At 37.0% G+C, this 19063-nt stretch overlaps 1 protein-coding gene across 1 annotated transcript in view; it reads right to left on the bottom strand.

The window, feature by feature from the left end:
* The window catches only part of FBN2 (fibrillin 2), a 205879-nt gene that overhangs the window by 186260 nt on the left and 556 nt on the right, over window positions 1-19063 (bottom strand). The window contains exons 2-4 of the mRNA XM_019471859.1: window positions 5300-5351; window positions 4570-4704; window positions 326-472 (exon numbers count right to left, since the gene is read on the bottom strand). Coding sequence (XP_019327404.1) covers window positions 326-472; window positions 4570-4704; window positions 5300-5351 — 334 coding nt within the window. The remainder of the gene's footprint in view (window positions 1-325; window positions 473-4569; window positions 4705-5299; window positions 5352-19063) is intronic.

Here is a 19063-nt window from a genome sequence, read left to right as displayed (position 1 = left end):
GAGGGCCGGGGGGCGCGGAGCAGTGGGAGGGGGAGCGGCGCAAGTAGAGCTGGCCCGAAAGGGAATTATGTGCTTTCCTTCGGCGCCCCCTCCTCTCCCGAACCTCTGGGAACTGTACCATGAAATGTATACGGCCCCGCCTTTGCGGAGAGGCTTATAAGTAAAAGCCCTCCGTGGAAAAGCACCTGGGTTCAAAAGAAAGGTCCAGGTCGAAGCTGCAGGATGAGGCCCGGCCCGGAAGGGTGAAGCCTGGGGATGGCCCTTTCCCCTGGCCTCGCAAGGGCTTGGGGCTGGCGCGGGAGGGAGCCGGGCGACCCGCACCCACCCTGTGAGTGGGCAGGGGGCCTCGCTGGGGTCAGGCACGGGAATGCCAAGCAGCGGCGTCTGAAGCGGGAACTCATCCCCGTCTTGTATCGGTTCAGCCTCGTGTATCGGTATTTTTGTCAGCAAGTTGACAAATTTCTTCAAAACGCTTGAAAAGCACCAAGAGCTATGAGACTTTGAACTGTATTAGTTTGCAGTTTCCTTCAAGAGTAGTTTTTGCAAGTTCACACCTTAAAGTTTTACTTGTTTTCCTCTTGCTGTTTCTCTCTACATAAGCATCATAAAATCAATGCAAAAAACCCCACCTTGGCTAATTTCGTGCTTCCTTTTTAAGGCCAAACCCATGCATTTACCTAGATGTGCTGAATAGTTAGCCACCAGTAAAAAGCAAACAAAAGCAATGAAGACGTGTCCCTGCTGAAAGTCCCCGAGTGCTCCCTGTGGGTCGTTCTGATAACAACAGGACACAATCTGGTTTTGTCATCTGAGAAGATTTATCGCTTTGAATTATGTCTATACTGTTGAGCACCTCACCATACATACTGTGGCAACAAGGAAACTTTTTTTTGTCTTTTAAAACAAAACAAAAAACGTAGCAGCTTCTTTTAGCTCCATGTGCATGTTATCTGTCACTTATAATTCTGGAATGAGAAGCAGGAGCCATGTTTTGTTATCTCTGAAATAAAACCCACTAGCTAAGAGGTCACGAAGCCATTCCCTTATTGAAGTCACTGCCCTACTTTGATGGTCCAGTGGCTCTAATAGAGGCTCTGTTTACAGAACTATATTCCGACTGATCAGAAGCTAATTTTGTTTAAATTTGGAAGGTTTGCAAAAGTAATTTTGCATGGGAGGATCTGAATCATTAACAGTAAACCCTTGAGAAATTAAGGGAAGTATTTAATGAAGGAACTATTTAATGAAGACAACTGGGTAGAAGAGTTCAGGAACGTCATGAGTATAGGTGAGGTTTGGAATTTCTTCAAAACAGAAGCTGTTAAACCTGTCATGAATGAGATGCGCCTAACAAAGCCAGGGAGAGAGAGGGATTCCATGCCTGTTCGGGTGAATAACTATCTCAAGAAAAATGCAAAGAATAAGCAGGCAGGCTACAAAGAATAAAAAGGAAAGACCTGATCTCAGATAAGCTTAGGGCCTTGGATATCAGGAAGCACAGAGATAAAGAAGTAATTCCCAGAAGTTAAACAGAGCTACATCTTGAAAAGGACAACACAAGAAAATCTTAAGGAAAAAAAAGATCAGTGAAACAACAAAAAAAGTGAACGAGTTACACAGCAGGGGTGGGCTAGAAATTAGGGGGAAAAAATTATGGTTCAAAGCCAAGATATATATACTTTTTTTTTTTTTTTTACTTTGAAACTGTAGATACTGAGCACAGGAACAAAAGCAAATGGTCAGCAGCTACCAGTGATTTGTAAAGTGATTTCTAAGACTCAGAGACCCTGTTGCACTCAAACCAGAAGAGGACCAGGTAACACCTTTCTAGAATTTTGAAAGGAACTAGCACACAAAACTACAAAACATTCAATAGTAAGAAGTCCTAATTCTGATAAGATTGTCATATATTGGTCCATGTAAATATGCATACAAATTAGGTATTTACCAACAAAGCTGTCTTTGTTAGGAAGGGAAGCATTAATACTTTTTATGGGTACAAGACACTGATCAGACATCATCTAAATGATTATGTTCTGATCATTCACATTAGAAAAAGATGTGTTAAAATTGGAATAGCTGCACATAAAAGCCACTAGTATGGTCAAGGGAAAACCACTGCTAAAGTGTTTGCGTTCTTTAGCTAACAGCAGTTCTCTTTAAAAAATAGTGAAGGAAAATAGTAGAAGAAAAAAAAGTATAAAGTGATGATAATTCAAATTAGTGCTACAATTAGAAGAGTTTCTTAGATAAGACAGGAATACAGCTCTGCATTAGGAAAAGTAGAACCTAAAACTATAAGTACTTTTGGGTTTAAACTAGATTTCTTTAGGAAAGATGTTGCAGGCTGTGTCTTCCAACTCTTAAAAAGCACTTGAATTCGATGATCCCAGAGGTTCCCTCCCATCCTATTCCCTAGCTGTTATAAAATAGAGTAGCTTCTTTTACAGAGGATGCCATGATATATTGACGTCATGTGACTGATGCAGAAGGATGAATGATGTCTACTTTGCTCTAGCTGAACTTCCACTTCAAGTCTGACCAATTCTGATAAAAATAGTTCAAGATGTTATATACAGTGGATGTTCAGGAAACATATACGTGTACATTTACATACAGAAAATATTCCCAGAGAAAAACTTGTAATGTGGACTATTTTTGAATCCATACTTTTCCCATGTGGTTGACTTTTTTTCTTCCCAAACAAGGGTGAGAGTTATTTTTAAGTAACAGCACTCCTACTATTTTGTCATTTGGAAACAAAGTAAAAATGTGGGCTATCACTTTGCTAAAGTAGGATCCAATCTAACTAGACTCCTTGGACGTAAATAATTTCTTTTAGTCCTAAAAATTATGTCTCTCAATGGCCACATTTGATTGTCAATTAAAAACATTCTCAGCTACTCATTACCCTGAATCATTAAAAGTACCCAATGGTGGATGCCTAGATCAGTACAGGTATTAAAAGTACAAATGACAAGAGAATGTCAGGATTAAAAAAAACAAAATTTTTTTTCTTCTTAATGCTGCTATCCAAACTGCTGTCATGTTATTTTCCTTCCACAGCATTAAGAGGAGTTGAATCTGTTGCAGACTGGTCCTGTCCTACAGAAAGTTTTCTCTTTAAGTTAATGAAAGAGACTGCAGTATTGGGCCCATCTGTTTGCCCAAGGCCATGGATTGAAAGCATAAGTCACATAAATTACAACACATACTTGATATAAAAGAATATACTTGTCTTAAACTGTTTTTCAGCAGGATAAAACTTTTTTTGTTTGTTTCGGGTTTTTTGTTTGTTTTTTGTTGTTTTGTTTCATGGCTAAGACACTACAGTAAAAATGATATAATTACAAATGCGTGAACTTGTGCTTCTGTACATTTCAGGAGCACAACCCTTTCTTTTCAGTGATAAGTGCCAGTTTTAGGACCTTAGCATATGGTGTGGTACAGAGTCACCAGCTCACAGGTCTAAGCACTTGGATATATACAGGTACAGGGTGTGGTTTGCTGGTCCTTCCACACGGTTATACTGGTAGCAAGGGATGTATTGGTGTATACCAAGTATAACAGGAAGCATTCAGGTTTTGGGCATCATGAGCAATACCTCCTGCTTCCTCCATGGAAAAAGTGCTTGAATAATTCTTTTGAGATGGTCTGGTTTTATTCTAGATGAAAAGTGGCTCAGATGATAAAAATTGGTTGGAAGGGACCAGAATAAACTAAAAAAATCTAGTCATTCAAGAACGTGTAAATATTTTCCTTTTTACTTTTCTAATTACATCTCAAGTTCCACCTACACAACTGACTTTTTGTGTAAAAACAAGTTCCTTACTTGTTAAACATATGCATCTTTTCAATATTATTTCGGTATACCTTATTTTGACTTGTTACCACCACTATTTTGGACCATTCCAGACATAAGCATTTTTTTAAATGTGGCAGAGCACACTGAGAAATAGGAAAATACTGGAGAATGTTAAATTGTGAAGTTATAAATATGTTGATGGAATGCCTGTGAAGTGCAGTTTGAACTTTCCTCTTTTTGTTCCATTTTTAATAAAACAAATTACAAAATACCTGTTGATTCCCAATAGACCTTAGCCTCCCGCATACTAAATCCTATGGAAAATGGGCCAGAGTGGAACTTGGGTTCTGTAAGAACTGAGGCATCTGAGTGAACTCCTATCTGTATGCTGATGACTCGTACACACCATTCATTTCTGATAAACTGTTTTCCTTCAGCCAGCCTAACATGGCATCCTGTCTTTCTGACATCTTCCTGTGAATGTTTAGTTGTTGTGTTAAAACAAACACTGTAAAAATTGAGTTTTTGGACTTGTCCTCTTAAGCCAGTCCTCCTTTTCCACTATGAAAAAAAAAAACCAAAACAACACAAATCTTGTAAACTTTCTGTTGCTCAGTTTTGTAACTTCCATATCATCCTATACTACGTCCTCTCTCCCCAGAAGTACACGTTCAAGCTGCAATGTCTACACAGAAAAAAAAAACCTATTCTGTGGGTCCAATTTTGCACCTTACTTATTGCTGCCTCCTCCTTTCTGGCCTTACCTTATATAAACCTGTTTGAGATTACTGCTGACAGAAATATCTCTAACTACAGTTCCCCACTGGATCCAATGCATTCTCCCTGTCTTCACCTCTTCAGTTAGGGCCAAATCTTCATTTGGTATCTTTCTTTGGTATCTTCACCACAGAAACATTTAAAAAGTATTTCTGGAGAAGACCTTGGAAAGTCATCTGATTCATTCTCTCTGCTGTAAAGCAAAAAAACCCAAAACAACTACAACCTGTATCCTACAAATTGCCCATTTAACCTGTGCCTCAAGTACGGGAATTCTGCAGGGCTGCAGGTGATCTGCTACAGATGCCATTGATTTACCACTAAAAAGTTTTCCAAACATCCAATAGGAATCCTACTTTCTGCATTTTAAACACCTCCCCCCAATTCACTTGTTATTTCCAGCATCTTCTTACATGCTTCATGTTTGAAGAATATCATTCTGTCTTTTCTTTTGTTCTTCTCTGACTAAACCAGCATGTGTCTTTTTTCAGGCTTTCCAGATCTCCACTCATTCTTGTTGCCTTGATTTGTTCTACTGGGCTGACCTCCTTCTTCAAGTGAGGTACTCAAAGCTCAAGACAATTCTCTAGCTGAGACTTTGCCCAAGCTGACTGGAGAGGAGGGAGTAATTCATTTATCTTACAGCCTAAAATCAATACTGTTTATAGACTACAGGGTGTTTGTATTTTTCAAAACAAAACTGATTTTACTACTCACTTTAACTTATAGTACTCTATAATACTCCAATCTTTTTCTACAAGAGTGCTACCTAAAAAGTAAAACCACTTGCATTTCAATTCATTGAACTGCGTACTCTTTTTTTTGTTTTGTATTTACCTTTTCTTTTTTCTTTTTGCCATTTGTCTAATTTATCAGACCATTTTGAATTCTAATCCTGTCCTCCAGCATAGTTGTGCTCCCTCCAGGTTGGCATTAATCTGCAAATGGAATAAATTTTCTATCATCTGCTCTTTAAAAAAACATACTGAAAAGTAATGGGTCCAAGGCTGTCTGAAATTGACACATTGTACTTGCTTCCTCCTTGGCAGTAAGCTGTTGATAACTGCTCTAATATGTTTTCTTTAACCGATTATACATTCAAGGTGTAATTTAATCTAGACTATGATTTCTTGCTTGCTTAGAAGAATGTGAGTTGACACTGTTTCAAAAGCATTACTAAGATCAGGTAGACAATATCTATGTTTTTTGTTCTATCCATCTGCCCTGTTATCTGCCCATGTCTTGCTTGCTTTTGACAAGTCTCTCTTGGTTGTTTTTGATGTTCTTGTTTTCACATGGAAACTTGAATTATTTCTTTTTCAGCGTTATTTCAGGCCAGGAGATTAGATTAGTTGGCCTAACTTCCTTTTTCTTCTCTTGAAATATATGCACTGATTTGGAATATGCCCATAATTTGGTAAATGACAAATAAAAACTAGTAAGCAAAAAGAGAGAAAACTAATTTATTCCAACCCTAAATTTATTCTCAATAAAAAATAAGAAGTAAATAGTTATGATCTCTTCCATGTCTGTGCTCATCTGTAAAATTTCAATGCATATAAAGGATATTACAGTCATTTAAGATGCAATTCTGATTCATGTTTTTGACTAATTCACTTGTAGTTGCTCTACAGTTTGGACCTCAGATATTGTCCCTCAACCTAAAGCCCCTTACATATACAACATATAGATCAATCATCCCGCAGAGTTGCAGGTTTATCGTTTGTAAAGTTCAAAATTATTTTAGCAGTGTTTTCAAAGTAATGCTTTCACTGCAGATGAAAAAAAAATAGTATATGTTAACTGAGGCATATTGAAAAGGAGAAATGAAACCATAAAGTGGTGCTTATAAAATAGAAACAGGAAGATACTTAAGACATAAGGCAACAATTTGAAAAAGGCTAAAAGGACATCACAGTACTGAAACACATCATAAGAGAACTATTCCATGCAATTAAACAAAAAATCCTTCAATGCTACAAAGCTTCAGCTACAAAAAGATGACCTAGTTTTGAATGTCTTATTTGTGAGAAAATTAGTCATAACTTTAAGATGGCAGCTACTTTACCTTTATGATACAGACAAAAATGTAAACAAGGCAGAATATCAAATCAGTCCTTCCAGGACTGATTTGACTCTTTTGCCTGTAAAACTTCATCGTATTTGGGGATATTTTTTTTAGCATGGGAGAGGTAGGGTGGACCACTCTGTACTGATTTTTCTGTAAGTGAGAAAAAACAAAAGTGAAATGTTCCTAATTTAGACATCTCAGCTACCAGAAATGAAATCCTACTTTAAGCTCCAAAATCTATCATCAGAAGGGGGGGGGAATTAAGCACTCTCTCTTTTTTTTTCTAGGTGCAGAAAAGGTTAACCAGATTTTATGTGCAAGATCTAGCAATGGAAATAAGATCTGTATATATGTCTTAAATGAAACAGGAGGTCAAAGCCATCCCTTCATAGAGCTCAAACACCTCAGTGTCTATTTTAAAATGAGTCAAATTAAGTAAAATATAAAACACAACAGAGATTCTTGGATATTCTGTTTTGTCTATGAAAAAAAGCATATAGCTGCTGCAGTACTTCCTAGATTCAAGGAAGACATCTATAGTTATAATTATTTTGATTTGTCTTCATTCTAGAAACTCTACCCTGGGGAGTCTGTAGGTGGAGCACATAAAAGGGCTCAGTTATTCAAGAGAAGTTTCATCTGGCATTAAACCCTGGGCTACATGGTTTTAATTATTTAAATACATTAATAATTTTATAGCCATATGATTTAAAATAGTTGTTCTTTTCTAGGCTCCTTTAAGCATTATTTTCTGACTCAGCTTCTCTGTAGCAACATCTTTAAAAAGGAAGATTCAGGTAGCCTACATCACACTGAGATGACATGTTCAAATATACATTCCATCTATCTAAAAGCATACATAATATTTATTATGCAGTACGTTAACAACATCGCCACAGTTACTTTGTGCACTGTGGCAGTTTTCTTTGTCTAAACCAGAAGTGAAGTTCTAGGAGTTGCTGCTACAAGCATGTGAGTGTGGCACCACAAATGAGGAATCTGAAAAACTACAGATCATGGTTAACATGATCTGTTCTACATTTCAGTGCTTCTGCATGCCCACATGAAGATAAAGCTTTAACTAAAGACAACAAGGATGAACTGGGAGAGTATTTAAGAGTTGCAGCCAAGCTTCAATTTGCCTGAATTCCACCATTCATGTAAATGGTGCAATTTTGTACCGACTGCTACTCTGGCTGCATCACTGCTTAAAGCCTATGTTCTCTCTTTTTATTAAATATTACTTCTTCTGTGGAATCACAAAAGTAAAGCGGTCTTGACAGCAGTCCCAAGAATCTCTGATAAGCTCCAAACTAAGCAGTAGCATTATCTAAATAAAAATAATTCTTAACAAGAAATTTATGAACAATAATTTTCTGTCGTGTTTGTTTCGGGTTCTTCCTCTCTGATGGACATGAGAACATTGTTTTTGCATACTAGAACCAAACTTTATTTTTACCAAATTAAAATAGGTTTATGGAATATAAATACAGATAGTCTTTGCTTCATTGCATGCTGTAAGACACATGCAAATGTTAAGTTGCTAAATTACTATCATGGCAGTTCCTTTATATAGGCACACACCTATGAAAGGCAAAGATGGTAATTTTCCCTCAACTGCACATTGAAATAGTTGGGAGCCAAATTTATGTAAGGTTCAAATCAGCATTTTCTTGATATATAAAACTCTGATTATTATTCAGGAGATTTAAAAAAGGTCCATCATCAAAACACAGAGAGAAATAAAGATCTATTATCTATTCTATGATAAAAGTCTAATATATAATATTATGTATTATCTATAATATATATTAACGTTATGGAATGTTTCAAAAATCTGTGATGGCACTACATATACTAAGAACAATTCAAACTTTGCATTAACTTATTTCAGCAGCACTATGCCAGCATATTGTAATTATGGAATGTTATATACAGCATGCCCTTCGTATAGACTAATGGAAGGAAAAAGAATGGCTCGTACACCAGTGCAAATTCCATAAGAAAACTGGCACTCAGCAGAAATGTTTGTAATGTGGCTTTCCAAAAAGAAGGACTTTTCTGAATATGCTGATGGTCTCAAATCCAGCTGTAGTGCCGGCAAATATAGGTACGTGGTTTGCTATATAGCCTGCTGCACACAGACTCTTAAACAGATATCTAAAGATGCAAGGGCTTAAAATTACTATGAAACTGTCTGCTTTTATTTTTATTTTCTTAAAAATATAATGTTAGTCTTTTTAAATATTAGACCCTAAGGTACAATCAGTCCTGATGTTTTTATTAGGTAAAACAAATCTGGACTCAAGCTTATAGACTCTAGGTTTGCAGTCACATGAATCTCAATGTATTAGGGAGAGAAGCCATGCTAATTCCATACAGATGTGCTGTTGCATTCCTGTAAATTTTCAGACTGAAAAGGAAATGCTAGTTACACCCCTTTCCCCTTCAGCCTACGGTAGAACATTTCACAGATTGCATATGTGTTTTGCATTCAGAGAAAAATAGTCATAGATCTCTTTGACCAGATACTCTGTTTTTAACTTGCCTCTGACATTTTAAAATCAAAAACCTGTGTTTGATAATTCAAGCATCATATCTATGATACATATATTTTTTAACAATCTAGGAAACCTAGCCTTTGGGCCTCAGATTTTTTTTCAACATGCACACACAAAAATATGAACAGCTTTTTTCTCTTAGATGTTCTTTTTTGCTTAGGAAGAAAGCATATTTATATTTTTATATATGTGCAAATACACAAATATGGTTTTATATATGTAAAATGTAAATATTTTTTAGAAGGACTTGGTATCAACTCCCCAGTTAGAGCTAAGAAAAACGAATAAAGAAAACGTGATAATACTTACCTTAGCCTAGAAAGTACTTTGCACAGAATAAGAGCAAGGACTTGTAAGAGTACTGTGATAGAGCTTTTCAGACCAGCAGCTAAAACCAAGCCACATTCTCCACTGATTTCCGCTGGCACAGACCTTAAAGAGACTTCCAGTAATGGAAAATATATGTGAATGTGACCATAGAAAGCATCCAATATCCATCTTCCCAGCCTGAGAAAATTCATAGACCCAGCCAGAGATGCGAATGACTGGAACAATAGAAGGGCAGAATATGCTGTTTTGGGTGAACCTGTTATAAACTTTTCAAACTGAAAAGTCACCTTTGCACATCACAGTCCAGTTTTGAAAGAAGGCAGATTTCAACACAGTTTCTTTGTTCAAAACATTTGCCCTTCCATGCTGTGTGCTGGATCTCACCAGTGATGGCTACGCTTCAACCACTGGTAATACAATTCCTGTTTGTAAACATAGTGTAGTGAAACTTCTCTTAAATCACTGCTCAAGGGACTCACAAAGGTCTGTTGCCAAACAGAAGTGGTCTTTAACTTACAGTCAAAGAAAATTTGTACTTGAACCCATGAGGATACTTCAGGCCACTTAGAATGTGGTTGGGGTCAGGACGGACACCTACTCATGCAGCAGATCCTCTTTGTCATTATCGTCTAACGCACTGCATTGTAAAATACCTTTTTATTATGGTGTAGTTCAGTTATCTTTATTGAAACTATGCTGCTGTGGAAGTGTTTTCTAGTATCTTTTTCAGCCAGGTAATGCCAAAGGCAGAAGGAACACAACCTCTATGAAATATTCTTGAAGTTCAACAACTTACAAAACATCTTTTTTTCTCCCTAATCTGTTGACTGATACTGTTCATCAAGTTACTTGAGTTGAATGTCTTTCAAGATCATCTTAATTGGAAAACAATTCTGCTGCTATTTACAATTGTTACTGGTTTTTATATTATTACAGTGGCATCTAGGGGCTTTATTAATGGATCAGGACTGTGTTCTGCAAGCATGGGATAAACACAGGAATTAAAGTTTCTTGATAGCAAAATATTATGATCAATATAAAAGAGGCAAGAATTATCTAGGATAGACTGCACAGAAGAAATATTGGTAAGCTTGACAGGTGGATTCATTATGCATGTGGCATAGCTATTTACTAAAAAATATAGACATATGAATGAGGGGAAAAAAAAGGATGTTTTACAGATACCTTCAGGGTTTATTTTTCCAAAGAGGAAAAAGAGCAAGAAAGGTGCAGAAATATATAAAGTTTTTAAGCACACTATGAAGGTTTGTTCCACAGGCCAGTCAACAGTCAGTCGCTTGATCCCAAAGAGGAGTGACTGCAAGAGTCTTAGAAAGTAAGATCACCTATATTTGATATAATAGAGGATGTGGAATCAGTGAAACAATGGAAGAAATTTATCTTTGTATTAGCAATCTGGATATATATTGCATTTCAAAGCACTAGACAAAGAGTGGTCATCACTGGCATGTGAGATGGCAGCCAGAACAAGACTTTTAGTCATACAGATGGAACATCATATGCAGTGCAAATGATGCAAATTGCAAATGATGGTGAGAGTATGGGCCTGAATGACAGGCAGGATGGCAATCCTACTAAAAATAGTCAGAGAAAGGAGGTGGGAAAAACATACAGCTAAGTTTTATTTTATCCTTGCAGACCGTGCACTAACAGCCTGAATTCCAAGACAACAAATTAGAGAAACAGGACGGTATTTAATTTAGAGGACAAAGACTTTGATTAAATGGGGAGACTAGAACCAAAAAGGAGACTGTAGCTTCAGTGCTTTGGAAAAGTGATAATCTACAGATGAAGGACAGAGCATGGAAAAATAAGAAACCCAGAAAAAGAGTTCTGAGGGTTTTAAATAAAGTTGGAGGGCTAAAGAGTGCATTTTGTCTTATCTTGTCTTATCTCAGATACCTTAATCGCAGAAATTTTAAGATTCATGTTCACCAATCATTCCCCAAGTCAGATTCAGATGGGGTTTTTTTGAACAATCTTAAGGCTGTAAGATGATGCCTGACTATTTCCTATAGCCAGACCTCTTGAAAGGCAGCAAATTATTCGCAAGACTACAACATTTGGCACTTGCTGTATTTGCTATTTCAACATATTCTGAACTGCATCAATATAACATCAAATTCTTTTGTCCCATTTTGACAACAGAATTAGGAAATTAACATTAGGAAAGAGAGCTTACAGTTGCTATTGAGAAGTTAATTTAGTTTATAAATTAGCTTCAGTAATGGAGGATACTTTAAGGATCAGTATGCAATACAAATTTCTATGATAAATTTAGCTATGTGGCTTCAAAGTTAGATGCCCAATTTAAAATAGTCCCTTATGTTCTCTCCAGTACCGAGGGACCAATTCATGGCTCTAATCTTAATACTTCTCATGCCCAGTCCCCCCCCCCCGGCCCGCACCCATTGCATCTCGTTACTGGCTAACTTGGAACACACACTTGAGCAAGAGCAGGTTAATCCTCTCCACGCTTCATAAACAGTATCAGTCATCTAGAAAAGTATCTCAGTAGAGAAACTGGAAGATAACAAGAAATAAAGAAACAATACAGCTTTTTTTACCATTAATTTGCTTTCAAGATAACAGTGATGTAGCCGCACTTTTAAAAAAGGTTTATATTCACAGGATTGCATCCATAGTTGTCTTGGCATAAACAGTTGTCTTCCTATGTATGAAAGTATCAAGAAAACTGTAAAATATCACTTCATATACTTTCGTTCTTCTGGGAAGAATCTCAAACTAGTTTAAGGTTTATTCTTCAAACATTTCATTAAATGAGTAAAAGGGGATAAATTTATTTCCTTTCTTTTTGTAACTGCAATGTAACATGTTCCTTTGGAAAATGTCATTAATTTAATTTCCAGATTTTCCTGGCATTTTAAAAATACAGTACCAGAACCTCCTGAATTCTCTTAAATGTGATGTACCTAAAATCTGTAACTTGAAACTTCAGGGAGCTTATGCTTACTTCACCAAGAAGTAGCTAAATTGCTAATGTTAAAAAAAAACCGAAACAAATAGCCCAGAGTTTCAAACACAGTTAGGTTGAATCAAATTTACACTGATCTCCAGAAAAAGATGTTACAATGATCTACCATCTTTAGTAGTATGGCACTGGCGATACTGACTGCATGAGACTTTTTGGTAGAAGAGTGTTTTCATGCAGAACGCTGCCTCTTACTTTCAAGTATTTGTTTTAAATAAAGAAGAAAACAGTTAGAATTTGGACTTTCCAGTATTAAAAGTGGATGTATTTCCCATTAAATGTTAAATCCATTAAATCATCGTTCACACAAAGAATATTACATTTCTTTCTACATATTCTCATCAAAATTAAAATGACTAAAAATTTTAACTAGCCCAGAGCCTCACTCAGTTAAACTATCACAAATCTAGGTAATCCAACTTACTTTCATTGCTTTCCTTTAGACTTGCCAGCAGTATCCGTACAAACAAGGTACAGAGAAAGGAGAGGAAAAAGAACTTACGAAACATGCTGAGAGAAGTCAACAGACAATTAATTCATATTTGCTGGAAAAAGACAGTGTGGATGAGCTATGGATGTATTGCTTTGTCTAAAAACCAAAACCATGCTTTAATACAAGTTACTGCAGATTTAACGTTGGAAAAACTGAGAGCACAAATTGGCAAGTGTGATTGCAGGGGTCTACCTCTTATTAATGTTAATTGTATTATTAACTCTACAGTAAGTTAAGGAAAAGTAGTTTAAAGCCTTTTTCATTTGCTGATGTAATATGACTCAAATCCAAACTTCCTCACCCCCTTACTCTAATATTATCATTCTTTATGGTACTGGCAAAACAGCAGTACAAAAAAGGTAAAAAATTAAAATGTTTTTCTAACCACTGCAAATTTAATTACCAGCTATTACAAAATAGTTCAATCTTGCTTATCCAACACCATAAGAACACACATGTATCCAATCTTTTCCTCAGTTTCCCCCTTGTGTAATACCATATTTTTTCTGACACTTTGGAATCATTCTTTCTAATTGAAATCATAAATTTAATATTTTGAGTTCATAATTCCCTACTTTATATAGAGTTTGAATGCAGTCTACTAAAATTTCTCGTAAGGAAACTCTGGCACCTGAAAACACAGTGATGGCTAGGACACTGTTCATTGTGCATAGAAAGAGGTAAAGATATAGGGCAGTAAAAAATGTTCTAATGGAGTCCCAATTCAGTATTTGAAAAAGTCTGGGCAGCTACTTTGGTCACCTTTATCATCCTAATCAAAACAAAACTGAAGAGGAAATTTGGTTAAAGTTCTCAATAAATGATCATTACTTAAACTGAAATATCTTTTAGGTAGGTCAAGACAAATCAACTCAAACTCTTTTAGGCTTATGAGTAACAAGCTGAATAGTAGTATCCGGGTAGAAAATGTCTTTGTATTAATCCAGAGAGTAGCACTGAAAATTTTGACTGTAAAGGGAAAGACAAAAGTCAGTGTTGACCTCTTAAAGAGAGAGGCCTTTGCAGTAGCACAAGACACAACAGGCATTAACAAAAGAAGAGAGCAGGGGCTACTTCTGATAAATTGTGCTGTTCCGAAGTCACTTAGAACTGAGGATGCCCATAGCTATCTGCTTCCTTCAGGGTTTGATTTCTCCACAGAAGGAAAAAGGAAGGAACCGGTTCTCCAGTCACACCATACCCTTTTAAAAGGTACGGTTCCCTACTACTGTTGGCTTCCCGTGAAGGCCCATATGCAGTTTAAGCATCCTTCCCTCTTCTCGTTTGTAACAACAGGCCACAGGAACTCTCCAGACCAGAGATGATCTTTGTTCAGTTGATTAGTACAAATGGTGCTTTGATCCCTGACGGGGACTTTTTAGCTCTTACCGAAATGATTGTGCTGCCACTGCATCTGTGAACTGTAGGTTCAGACTCACTAAGTCTCCTACTGTGATAATTTCTGTCCAAAATAGCATAACCAGCTTTCGTCTTCCACGTTCAGAGATGTTTATTAAACTTATTGTGAGAATTATAATAGCAGGCTGTAAGCGCTTTCCAGATCAGAGATTATTTGCATGCAGATTATTAGCATAATGATGCTTCAATCCCTGACATGGATATAAGGACAAAATTTTTCCCATAAGAACAGCCAAGCAGTGGAGCACTGAGAGGTTGTGCAGGCTCCATCCCTTGAGGCTTCAAGCCTGGATGGGCGATGCCTTGAGCAAGCTGATATGACCTCAGAGCTGACCCTGCTGTGAGAAGCACGTTCGACTAGAGACCTCCTGAGCTCCTGCCCAGCCTGAACCATTCTATGATTCTACAGGCATTACATAAAAAAATGATAGCTAGTTTTTATTAAAGCTTTATTAATGTTGCTTTAGTAAATAATTTAAACTGCTAGGGTTTGGGCTTTTTTCTGTGTCTTTAAGTTAATGATTTTAATAGCACTTTTTTTGATAGCATATCCTTATACCAAATGGTCTCTATACAGTTCAGGGAAGACAGACTTCATCTCTATTCAAGCATATTCAGAGCAATCTTTTCATACTCTTGGTAGAAGTGCACAGTGCTAACATAGCTCTGAATTTGTTATACACAAATGTAAAGTTAATTTGGTGATTTTTACCTTTGATTGCTTCTGCAGTGGAGAAGTGTTTTCGTACCAGGTGCAAATTACTCACATTTATTTTGCATGCATTTTAAGTAACTTTGTATTATTTTGCTTACTACATTTTTGTATGTCAGTCTTATTTCTCCTGTAGCTTCCAAAACCTCTTCACAATAATCTCATTTTCCAGGATTACTGCCACCAGTCTACATTCTTCTTTCTTAGTATCTTTAACAACCTTGGATAAAACCCATCTGGACCTCAGGATTTATTGGGTTTGAGTCATTGCAACTCATTTATCACTTCTGTCTTACTGACCTTGAAATCATCCAAGATAGTGAGTGCACAGCCAGTTCAGATGAGATTTCATTACTGCATTCTGTCTCCAGTAACTGAATTCAGAAACTATGAATAAGTGTCCTGAATATATAAACTTCAGTAGAGAAATATGCATACACAGTGGAGAATCCCACATCTTCAGTTTTACACAAGACAGTTAAGTGTGTGGGTGTGGGGAGGAGGGGGTCTTTCCGAGAAGTAATTTCCAGTAGCAATAGGTTACTCGTTACATTAAATTAAACATATGTACGTTTTTAATGTCTTGTGTCTACTTAGGTGTAAAAAACGCTGATAGTTTGACTTATCACCTGCTTTAGAGAGATAGCCCTTTATTACCTTGGCATTTCTGTCCTCCAGAATCCTAGAATATGTTTTTCTTGAGGCTCAGTCAGCTAAAGTTTTGAGGAAATACAGAGTCAAAATATGAGAGGCTGAACTTTTGTAAGCAGTTGAGAGTGGCAACTGGGAATGTTGCATTATGGTGTGAGCGACGATGGTGCTGAACACCTTCATTTCCCGTGCCAGTGCTACACTCCGCTGCTGAGCTGTGACCACTGATGGGTGCAATCTCTTATTATAACTGGGCTACAAATTTACATGTTTAACAGTTTCAAAATGTAAAAACTATTTCCATAGGAGGGAACTTTAAATTCAGTGTAGACTACAAAAGTATTTGTACTGCATATTACCACACAGTTCAGTGCTATTAATTTATGGTATCACATAATTTTTAACTGTGATTGTAAAGGGTCAAGATGACAGATCTGGAGATTGTAGTCGTTTATTAAAGTCCTTGCAGTGGTAAAACAGCCCAAGTTTCTGTATGCTAGCCTGCTCCTATGACACTCTTGTTCTAGAAGGTCCACTTCTGGTAGTGAGAAAGTAACTCAGTTCCCTTCAAAAAGCAGAGAAGTAACAATGGTAACAAATAGTAAAAAAAGTGGTAAAACAGCCCAAGTTTCTGTATGCTAGCCTGCTCCTATGACACTCTTGTTCTAGAAGGTTCTGGTCTGGTAGTGAGAAAGTAACTCAGTTCCCTTCAAAAAGCAGAGAAGTAACAATGGTAACATAAAAAAAGGGGGAGGGGGGCGGAAGAGATTATGTCATCTACTCCATTCTTCTGCCAATGTAGAATTGCACCTTACTAAGTATTTCTACTACTTTGTGAAGTTTGCTTTTCATGTCTGGATTTTTTGGTATTTCCACTGAGACTGCAGACATGAGTGTGTATTAATGCCAGATCTGGTGGTAGTTTTCTGTGTGCCATGAACAGTGGCCTAGAACAGATTACACCAGGGAAAAAGCGTGGTCTAACGGCCTCGGCAGGGAGAGGGTGTGTTAGGCATCATATGGCACAAATGCAAGGGCTACATGTGGTGCAGGATAATGTGCCCCCCCAGCTTTGAGACAGATAATATTACTGGCTTGGGTTTTCCTTGAGTTCTGCTAATTGTAATCAAAACTCACACTGTATCCACTCCATAATCAACTTTAAATCCTGCTAAGAAAGGATCTTGGGTACTGAGTTCAATCTACCAAGGTGTACAGCATTAAGTGTTTTCTGGGAAAAGAAGAGCTGGCACACAGTTATGGCGAGATTGCAAATAGGTAAATTCAGTCTTTGTTTAAGAGAGCATTACTAGAGTATTCTTAAGGGTTACTGAAAGCTTGCTCTTCCTGTAAGAAACATCAATATCTGGAAAGCATAACCCCCCCAAAACACACACCAGCCACTGAGACAACAGTTTTCTCCAGCACAATTCATTATCTCTACTTGCAAGACAGGCAGCGATGGAAAGTGATAAGTTACCCTTTCTTATTGTGACTGAGAAACATATGCCACTAGTACTGCATCACTGCATAGTGATTTCTTTTCATCCTTCCTAATGATGTAAGGTGAGAGATCATGACATTAAAGTTTTAAGGGATATAGTCTAATGCAAACATATAAAGTAAGGTGCCCTTCTGCTGCAAAGAAATAGAGAAATGTGTCTTTTCTGAGGAGAAAACAACAACACAGAAATATAAATAAGTTCAGTCTTTCCAGAGTGGAAAAAAAATCAGGAGGAAAAGCAATTTAAAGGCCATTTATGGAAAAGCTTTACAAGGCAGCACCTATTCAACAGAGTTCTCAAATCTTTTAGATTTATTTAAATAATTCTTTTTTCTGTCACATTCTGATTATCTATTCTCAGACATGCAGCTTTTTGCATCTTAATCACGTAACTGGCCAATCTTATTTGCTCACCTTACTGTAATGATCCACTTATAATAATTCACTTATCATTGGACCCTTTAAAAGGTAGGATTTCACTATTTTACGTTCAATATTTACAAAATACAGGCTTAAAAATGTAGAATTGAAGTGAAATATACTTCTCTCAGAGAACTTTCATAAGAATACTACATCATGCTTTGGATAGTCTTTTTCCTTTTGCTCCAGCTAGGGCATTGACTTATCACCAATGGATGCAAAGGAAAAAAAAAGACTAGAAACGGAGATAATCTAGATTCCCTAGAACCCAGAGAAAGGAGAATGAAAATAAATTAATGAAGGAAAACTGAACAAAAAGAATAAATCAAAGAAATTATTAATGCAGATTAACAGAGGGGAAAAATACGAAAAAGATAATACAAAAAAGTAAAACATTCAAAAAATGTCAGTGAAAAATGAAAACAATATATATATTTAAGACAGAAGGAATAAAAAATAATTGGCAAGAAATTTGTAGTGTCTTGCTCAAGCAATAGCTATTGAAAAAATAACGTTTTATGTCTGCATTTTTTATCTTATTTGTTTTTGTGATGTATTTCTTAATTTCTTGTCATATTTCTCCACTCCTTACTTATTTTACATTAGTTATATATTATTTCCTTTATCAGAAGTTTGCTACTTTTATGTCCTCTCTTTGAGAGTTGGAGGAAACTTGGTTAACTGGACATGGGAGAAGGTGGGAGAGATAGATAAGTTTTGTGGTCTTGTTAAAATATTAAGTTCAAATAATGGCCCTGAACAGCAGGGTTCAAGGGGTTGTAACGAATGGAGCTACATCTGGCTGGTGGCCAGTCACTAGCGCTGTTCCTCAGGGCTCAATTCTAGGGCTCGTTCCGTTCAATATTTTTATTAATAATCTGGAGGCAGGAGTTGAATGCACCATTGGTAAGTTTGCTGATGATACTAAACTGGGAGGTGCTGTGGACCCTCTTGAGGGACAAGAGGCCTTGCAGAGGGATATAGATAGATTAGAGCATTGGGACTCATCAATGGCATGAAATTTAACAAGAAAAAATGATGGCTTCTGCACCTTGGATGGAGGAACGCCGGGCACAAGTATAAATTGGGAGAGGAGTGGCTGGAGAGCAGCCCTGCAGAAAGGGATCTGGGGGTACTGGTGGACACTAAGCTCAGTATGAGTCAGCAGTGTGCCCTGGCAGCCACGAGGGCAAACCGCATTCTGCGGTGCATTAAACACAGTATGACCAGCCCGTCAAAAGAGGTGACTATCCCGCTGTATTTAGTGTTGGGGCAGCTTCCCCTGCTTCCTGAGGAGGGGAAGTGGT

The sequence above is a fragment of the Aptenodytes forsteri genome, unplaced genomic scaffold (assembly GCF_000699145.1).
Source record: "Aptenodytes forsteri isolate BGI_AS27 unplaced genomic scaffold, ASM69914v1 Scaffold402, whole genome shotgun sequence".
Taxonomy (NCBI): domain Eukaryota; kingdom Metazoa; phylum Chordata; class Aves; order Sphenisciformes; family Spheniscidae; genus Aptenodytes; species Aptenodytes forsteri.
Note: the sequence above shows the minus strand (reverse complement) of the source record. Positions and strands in the feature narration are given on the sequence as shown.